The following is a 9,288-nucleotide window of genomic DNA, read 5'->3' as shown; positions in this document are numbered from 1 at the left end:
CTCGGGAGAGGCGAAGGTCGAGAGCCATGCTTCCTCCGAAACACGACCCGCCAAGCTGCACTGCTTCTTGACACACTGTTCGCTTAACCCGGAAGCCAGCTGCATCAATGTGTCGGAGGAAACACCGTACACCTGGCGACTGTGTCAGCGTGCATGCGCCCGTCCCGCCACGGGAGTCGCTAGAGCCCGATGGGACAAGGACATCCCCGCCTGCCAAACCCTCCCCTAACCCGGACGACGCTGGGCTAATTATGCGCCGCCTCATGTTCTCCCGGTCGCGGCCAGCTGAGACACAGCCCGGTATCGAACCCGGATCTGTAGTGACGCCTTAGACCGCTGCGCCACTCGGGAGGTCTTAACTAATAATTGTAATGTTTTTTTTATTTATCAGTAAATGCTCGAGAGATAGACATGGGATTGAAAATTACCCAAATCATATTTTCAAGAGAAATCTTATTATAGATTGCTCTTTCGTTTTTGAAAAAGTATGAAGTACGCTAGTTCTTTATCTATACATTTTTAAATCAATGTAGGCCTATAACGTTACATAATGTTGATCATTTTTTAAGGAATTTTCTTTTTTTAATGTGACCAAGTTTTTATTCATTTATGTTTCTTTTTGATCTACCTTTGTTTCTTTTTTGCCTCTTGAAAAAAATGTGGTTTCATATTCTAAGCATACATTGACTGGATTGCATACATCTCGGCCTAGAGCAGTTTATTGAGAATATGAACAAACAATTGTATATGCCTAATCATATTTAGAATCCATTATCACATCTTATGTATAGCTGATAATGAGCCTCTTAGGCCTATTGTTTTTAGTTTGATGGGCAATTTAATTGCGTTCACTTTCAACCGTGCATCACGCTTGCGCACAGCACCCAGCCCATTCCCATGACTTGTAACTTGTAAGTTGAGTAAAGGAGCAGGTGGGGTGAGAGAGAGGCAGAACGGGAGGCGCTGCCAATGGAAATAGCTCACTAACAGCAACGAGCCAGAGAACCGAGCCTGCCTCTATGTCAGGGCCACTTACCTGCAAGGTGCGCATCGAAGATGATGACCATGAACGGCAAGCAGCATTTCTCTATGCACCCTGTGCTGCAGGAGCCCAAATACTCTGGCCTGCACGCGAGTTCGGAAGGCATGCGCAGAGTTTGTCTGCCTGCCCAGCAGGTATGTTTCTCAGTCAATTATTTGAGGCACAAATGTATGAACAAATATCCATTTAAAACGTTTTAAGTGGATCAGAAAGGACTTTGTTTTATCCACTCTCGTACTCGTTCTTTCTTTCGTTCTCCCTCACAACCCCTCCCCCTCCCTCTCTTTCGCTCTCTCATCATCTCGTCTATTCAAGCAAAGCTGCTGCTTTCATATTAATGTTTATGACCTGTGCTTTGAGGAGGGTTCTCCCTGTGCTTAACATTTATTTGAATCCTGAGTTGACAGAATTCCCCACTGATTCCAGTATGCGCACTCTTGCTTCCAGCTCCAGGGCAATATCTTCGGTGGCTTTGATGAGAGTCTACTGGCACGCGCGGAAGCTCTGGCGGCTGCTGACATAGTCTCTCACGGCAAGAGTCACCATTTCAAGCCAGACGTGACTTACCATACCATGAGTAGTGTCCCCTGCACCTCCAACTCCTCTACGGTGCCCATCTCCCATCCTTCCACCCTGACCTCTCACCAACACCACCACCACCACCACCTGAACCAGAGCTTAGAGGGGGATCTCCTGGATCACATCTCGTCCAGTCTCTCTGTGAGCGGGATGGGGGCTCCAGATTCCTCTATGATTACCACGCACCAGCACCACCTCCAGACCATGGGTCACCTCCACCAGGCTATGACCATGGGTCATCCGCACTCTCTATCTGTGCACAACGGAATGTCGTGTGTCAACGACGTGGAGTCTGATCCGAGGGAGCTGGAAGCCTTTGCTGAGCGGTTCAAACAAAGGAGGATAAAGCTCGGGGTGACCCAGGCGGACGTTGGCTCAGCCCTCGCCAACCTGAAGATACCCGGGGTGGGCTCTCTCAGCCAGAGTACTATCTGCAGGTTTGAGTCCCTCACCCTCTCTCACAATAATATGATTGCGCTAAAACCTGTCCTCCAAGCCTGGCTCGAGGAGGCCGAGGCTGCTTACCGGGAGAAAAACAGCAAGCCAGACCTTTTTAATGGTAACGAACGGAAACGAAAACGCACTTCGATAGCCGCACCTGAGAAGCGCTCGTTGGAGGCATATTTTGCGATCCAGCCCCGTCCATCTTCGGAAAAAATTGCTGCAATTGCTGAAAAGCTGGACCTTAAAAAGAACGTGGTTCGTGTGTGGTTTTGCAACCAAAGGCAAAAACAGAAAAGGATGAAATATTCTGCTGTGCATTAGTTCATTAACATTATGCATAAAATACGACATTTTGAAGAGATAACAGGGATCTTTCAACATTTCATCATGTCCGACTGGAATTTACAACCCAGACTCTATAGATTTATTTAAATGTTCATTATGTTGTCTCGTTCACTTTTTTGTCCTCTAACGGGCACATTTTATGTTGTAGATTGGAATGAAACGTGTTGTGCTAAAGGTCTCTTGGATTAAGTTTTCGTTGTTGTTGCTTTTTACTTGACTGCATATCACAACTCACAACTCTCTTCAATCACATAACTATAACAAATAGGCCTATAGAAAATGACCTGTCTCTATCATGTGAGGTGTCCTGTTGAATGCGCGTAAGTCCGGTTAGTTGTTTGGATAATTTAATCAATTACACCAACCTTTTCACGTTTACTGTATGTCTCGAACTGTTTGGATTCATACTTGTGTAGGATGGAATTCATGTGTTTTCACTCAATAGGCGTAACACACCCCCTTAAAAAAACATTGCAAATGAATATGCTCTCTTTGTGAACGAGCTGAACTTCGTTGAAAAATTAATTCACAGTTGTGTGCAAAAGAGGAAAATCACATTTCACAATATTAATGACACAACACGAGTTGATTTTCTTTAATCATTTTCAAGATGTCACTATTTTAACTAAGACACGTCAAACGGGCATGGGAAAGCTGCTATATTTTGACATTACGTATTTTGATGTGAACATGTAAAACAGCTTGGAGTATCACTGAAATATTGTGAGTATTTTTCTTCACTCTTGAATTTCACTTGACAAAATGTGTGAAGTTGAAAATGAATGAATAAATCATTGAATATTTTCTAAAATTCAATTGAATCAGCAATTGATTATTTTGATTACATTGTACATGCTTAATTTGTGTTTTTGTCAGTTGTAGATAATTAGACCTCACTTCATTTAAAGGCAGGAAGAACAAGTTTACCTGGGCTTAAAGTAATTTTGCTATTTGTGTGAGTCTATGTTAAATACAATATCTCTTTCGTTTCTGGGGTTGGAGTAAGGGAATATTAACTCAGGGTTTGTTCTTCCGTGGTCTTTGAATAAATCATGCCTCAAGATACAGATGGGCAATAAAATCATTGTAAAACCTTGAGTTTCACAGAGAACTTGACGTGTTGTATTTATGAATTCCTAATGCTCTGCTACGATTAAAAAGGAATCATATAGCACATAAATATAGAACAAAATATATATTTTCAGTGCTAAATTTATAAACCAAAGTCAAACACCATGCAACACCATGCAACAATAACAATAAGAGACACATCATTTATGTTTTCCTTTTCTTTGATGCTCTGTTACCAGGATCTTGGTCCTAATTAGATCTGTTTAAATAACGAATGCCCGTGTGTTACTGGGGTATATAGTGGTGTTTGAAATTATTAAATAATGAAGATGCAATATTAATTATATATAGGTATAAAATGAGGATTGTTGCTGTGCGGAGGGCTGAGAGTGTGGGAGCTCGTGACTCGAGAGATAGAGGCTTGTGACTCACAATTTCAGGTAAGGATTTGAAGACTTTTATTTATCTTTTAAACCCGTACGAAAATAACATGTTTTTTTCCAGCCCTTTTATCTGTGTGTACTGTAATGGTTTTTTACCCCGTCATTTTAAATGTGTGATTATCTAACTCACTATTAAGGGTATAGCTATGTTTTATTTTCTCCAGTCGGTTGGAGATTTTTAAATCTTTATATAAAGGAGTTTTTGGACTCAAGTTGAATCTGTTATTATACAAATAAAAATACAACAATTGAATTTTGAAATAGTATGTCAAACTGTTATTAGTATTATTTAAACTAATAACAATAATAACTCACTTCATTGTAATTGTATTTATTCTCTTCGTGATTAATAAGTACTGTTGTATGAGTAATTTAGTATTGGATATTCTTTTGTAAAAGTAGAACAGGAGGTCTATAGGCTTTAAATAAATACACATTTGGTTCGATTTGTGTAAATTCGATGCATGTATTAAGGGGAAGTGAAAACAAAAACAAAATATTGTTGATGAAAATAGAAAACAATATACTGTAGGGTGAATTAGGAATAAGTGGGACACTTTGCATTTTCGTCTTCTGTAACCTCTTTCGACGTCTATCCAACATATTAGCCCAACACATGATACATTTCTGAAATCCTCAAGATGTTTCCTAATCACACACACACACAAAGCATATTCACAGGAGGCATGACACACCCATGTGTGTACACTGAGTCAAAACCATATTTTCAGTTCTCATTTGGTATGTGGGACAGAACGTTAAACTGGGACAGCAGGTTATAACTTGGGACAGCAGGTTATAACTTGGGGCAGCGGGTTATAACTTGGGACAGCAGGTTATAACTTGGGACAGCAGGTTAAACTGGGACACCATTATTATAGTCCTAATCGTACCCCTTGACAATTCAATTCAATTTTGTGTGATTTATAAACATGTCACACTTTTTCTGAATTCACTCAAATAACAGTACTAATAACAGTACTAATAACAGTACTAATAACAGTACCAATAACAGTACTAATAACAGTACTAATAACAGTACCAATAACAGTACTAATAACAGTACCAATAACAGTACCAATAACAGTACTAATAACAGTACTAATAACAGTACTAATAACAGTACTAATAACAGTACCAATAACAGTACCAATAACAGTACTAATAACAGTACTAATAACAGTACTAATAACAGTACTAATAACAGTACTAATAACAGTACCAATAACAGTACTAATAACAGTACTAATAACAGTACTAATAACAGTACTAATAACAGTACCAATAACAGTACCAATAACAGTACCAATAACAGTACTAATAACAGTACCAATAACAGTACTAATAACAGTACCAATAACAGTACTAATAACAGTACTAATAACAGTACTAATAACAGTACTAATAACAGTACCAATAACAGTACTAATAACAGTACCAATAACAGTACTAATAACAGTACTAATAACAGTACTAATAACAGTACCAATAACAGTACTACAAGAAAACATTAACAGGATATAGTGCTACAAGAACCAGAGCCCTGCCTAGCCTAATTACAGTGGGTTCCTAATGCAAACGGGATCAAATTCCTCCAGTGGAAATGCTTATAAGACTGTCCCACTTTGCAACACACTTTAGCTACTCCATGTTGTCCCACTTTGCAACACACTTTAGCTACTCCATGCTGTCCTACTTTGCAACACACTTTAGCTACTCCATGTTGTCCCACTTTAGCTACTCCATGTTGTCCCACGTTACAACACACTTTAGCTACTCTATGTTGTCCCACGTTACAACACACTTTAGCAACTCCATGTTGTCCCACTTTACAACACACTTTAGCTACTCCATGTTGTCCCACTTTAGCTACTCCATGTTGTCCCACTTTACAACACACTTTAGCTACTCCATGTTGTCCCACTTTAGCTACTCCATGTTGTCCCATGTTACAACACACTTTAGCTACTCCATGTTGTCCCACGTTACAACACACTTTAGCTACTCCATGTTGTCCCACTTTAGCTACTCCATGTTGTCCCACTTTACAACACACTTTAGCTACTCCATGTTGTCCCACGTTACAACACACTTTAGCTACTCCATGTTGTCCCACGTTACAACACACTTTAGCTACTCCATGTTGTCCCACGTTACAACACACTTTAGCTACTCCATGTTGTACCACTTTACAACACACTTTAGCTACTCCATGTTGTACCACTTTACAACACACTTTAGTATTCCATGTTGTCCCATGTTACAACACACTTTAGTATTCCATGTTGTCCCACTTTATCTAGCTATAGTTGGTAAAGCGGGACAAAAGACTGAATTACAAAATGTAAACAATATTGGCAACTTGTTTCTGTATTTTGATGCACCAGTACATAGTATACACATTTACATCACAATTTGGCACAGTGAATTATTTATGACAGTTTTATAACCTAAACATCAAAACAGAAGAAAATATATGTCACTGATTTTACCATGTGCTTTGCGGAGTGAGCTTCCAGTTTGAAGCTTTCTCTGCACTCCTCTGTGATGTCACACAAATGAGCTGATGAGATTTTGATCATGTGGTTTCTCTACAAGGGCTTAGGAACAATAGTTTAGATTTTCTCTTTTCAGACCAAGAAATAAACACTTGAAGATTAAGCTGCCCCAGTTTCTGAATTCATCCTATGTTATATGTCAATATAACCTGCAGTTATGCTATTTTCCCAAGTGTGATCCAGGCTCTCTCCTGGATATTTTAGCCAGAGGATCAATATTTTGCAAATTAAATATATTCTCTTTGATCTTGATAATTAATTGCTTAGGCAATGTATAATTTACATTGATAAAGAGGAATTTGAAAGAGTGGCAAAAGCAATGCAAATATATAATTGTCTGCTTGCTCATTATGATAACCTAATGGACACAATTCTCTCTTTTTTCTATGTCTTGGGATCATGTGATATGTGGCTACTATAGAGACAGTTTTAAATCAGGTTAAAGACGTATTGTAGACACTTTTATCTCAATATCAAATCAATTCTTGGTAACAATTAAGTACCTTAGTGTTATTTATTTTATTTTATTAAAATGGTCAAAAATAAACAAAAATAGCTTCTTAGCAAAGAGCTATTTCTCAAGCAAGAATTTAGCTAAGAGTGTCCGTGAGTGGTCTGTGTGAGGGGCCAAATTGGTTGAGACTAATGGGAGGGATCTGTAACTTAAAAATGAGCTGTTATTGGCAGAGAGGTTTGAAACTCTCTTTGTTATTGGTCTATTAACTTAAAGTGCATTCTGAAAGTACACAGACAGAACCCTTGACTTTTTACAAATGTTGTTACATTACAGCCTTATTATAAAATGGATGAAATTGTTTTAAACTACACACAATAGCCCATAATGACAAAGCAAAAATTGGTTTTTAGAATTTTTGGGAAATTTATTACAAATAAAAACGTAAATATCACATTTACATAAGTATTCAGACCCTTTACTCAGTACCGCAATCTTATTGGCAGACTCAATAGCCTTGGCTTCTCAAATGACTGCCTCGCCTGGTTCACCAACTACTTTTCAGATAGAGTTCAGTGTGTCAAGTCGGAAGACCTGTTGTCCGGACCTCTGACAGACTCTATGAGGGTGCCACAGGGTTAAATTCTCAGGCCGACTCTTTTCTCTGTATATATCCATGATGTCGCTGTTGCTGCTGGTGATTCTCTGATCCACCTCTACGCAGACGACACCATTCTGTATACATCTGGCCCTTGTTTGGACATTGTGCTAACAAACCTCCCAACAAGCTTCAATGCCATACAACACTCCGTCTGTGGCCTCCAACTGCTTTTAAATGCTAGTTAAACTAAGTTCATGCTCTTCAACCGATTACTGCCCGCACCCTCCCGCCCGACGAGCATCACTACTCTGGACGGTTCTGACTTAGAATATGTGGACAACTACAAATACCTAGTTGTCTGGTTAGACTGTAAACTCTCCTTCCAGACTCACATTAAGCATCTCCAATCTAAAATTAAATCTAGAATCGGCTTCCTATTTTGCAACAAAGCCTTCTTCACTCATGCTGCCACACATACCCTCGTAAAACTGACTATCCTACCGATCCTTGACTTTGGCGATGTCATTTACAAAATAGTCTCCAACACGCTACTCAGCAAATTGGATGTCGTCTATCACAGTGCCATCCGTTTTGTCACCAAAGCCCCATATACTACTCATCACTGCGACCTGTATGCTCTCGTTGGCTGGCCTTCACTACATATTTGTCGCCAAACCCACTGGCTCCAGGTCATCTATAAGTCTTTGCTAGGTAAAGCCCCACCTTATCTCAGCTCACTGGTCATCATAGCAACACCCACCCGTAGCACGCGCTCCAGCAGGTATATTTCATTGGTCATCCCCAAGCCAACACGTACTTTGGCCTCCTTTCCTTCCAGTTCTCTGCTGCCAATGACTTATATCTCCCTCTCTAACTTTAAGCATCAACTGTCAGAGCAGCTTTCCGATCACTGTACCTGTACACAGCCAATCTGTAAATAGCACACCCAACTACCTCATCCCCAAATTGTTACTTATCCCCTTGCTCTTTAACACCCCAGTATCTCTACTTACACATCATCATCTGCACATCTATCACTCCAGTGTTAATGCTAAATTGTAATTATTTTTCCTCTATGGCCTATTTATTGACTTACCTCTCTACTCTTCTACATTTGCACACACTGTACATATATTTTTCTATTGTGTTATTGACTGTACGTTTGTTTATGTGTAACTCTGTGTTGTTGTTTTTGTCGCACTGCTTTGCTTTATCTTGGCCAGGTCGCAGTTGTAAATGAGAACTTGTTCTCAACTGGCTTACCTGGTTAAATAAAGGTGAAATCAAAAATAAATACAAATAAACTTTGTTGAAGCACCTTTGGCAGCGATTACATCCTCGAGACTTCTTGGGTTTGACGCTACAAGCTTGGCACACCTGTGTTTGGGGAGTTTCTCCCATTCATCTCTGCAGATCCTCTCAAGCTCTGTCAGGTTGGATGGGGAGCGTCGCTGCACAGCTATTTTCAGATCTCTCCAGAGATGCTTGTTCAGGTTCAAGTCCGGGCTCTGGCTGGGCCACTCAAGGATATTCAGAGACTTGTCCTGAAGCCACTCCTACGTTGTCTTGGCTGTGTGCTTAGGGTCGTTGTCCTGTTGGAAGGTGAACCGTCGCCCCAGTCTGAGGTCCTGAGTGCACTGGAGCAGGTTTTCATGAAGGATCTCTGTACTTTGCTCTGTTCATCTTTCCCTCGATCCTGACTAGTCTCCCAGTCCCTGCCGCTGAATAACATCCCCACAGCATGATGCTGC

At 40.1% G+C, this 9,288-nt stretch overlaps 1 protein-coding gene across 1 annotated transcript; it reads left to right on the top strand.

Annotated features, from left to right (window-relative positions):
- The first annotated feature begins 909 nt into the window (after positions 1-909).
- On the top strand, positions 910-2,879 carry LOC115153972 (POU domain, class 4, transcription factor 3). The gene is made up of 2 exons (XM_029699704.1): positions 910-1,176; positions 1,490-2,879. The coding sequence occupies exons 1-2, from the start codon at positions 1,057-1,059 to the stop codon at positions 2,384-2,386; spliced, it is 1,017 nt and encodes a 338-aa protein (XP_029555564.1). The 5' UTR covers positions 910-1,056; the 3' UTR covers positions 2,387-2,879.
- Positions 2,880-9,288: the final 6,409 nt, after the last annotated feature.

Source organism: Salmo trutta, chromosome 19, assembly GCF_901001165.1.
Source record: "Salmo trutta chromosome 19, fSalTru1.1, whole genome shotgun sequence".
NCBI classification, from domain to species: domain Eukaryota; kingdom Metazoa; phylum Chordata; class Actinopteri; order Salmoniformes; family Salmonidae; genus Salmo; species Salmo trutta.
Note: the sequence above shows the minus strand (reverse complement) of the source record. Positions and strands in the feature narration are given on the sequence as shown.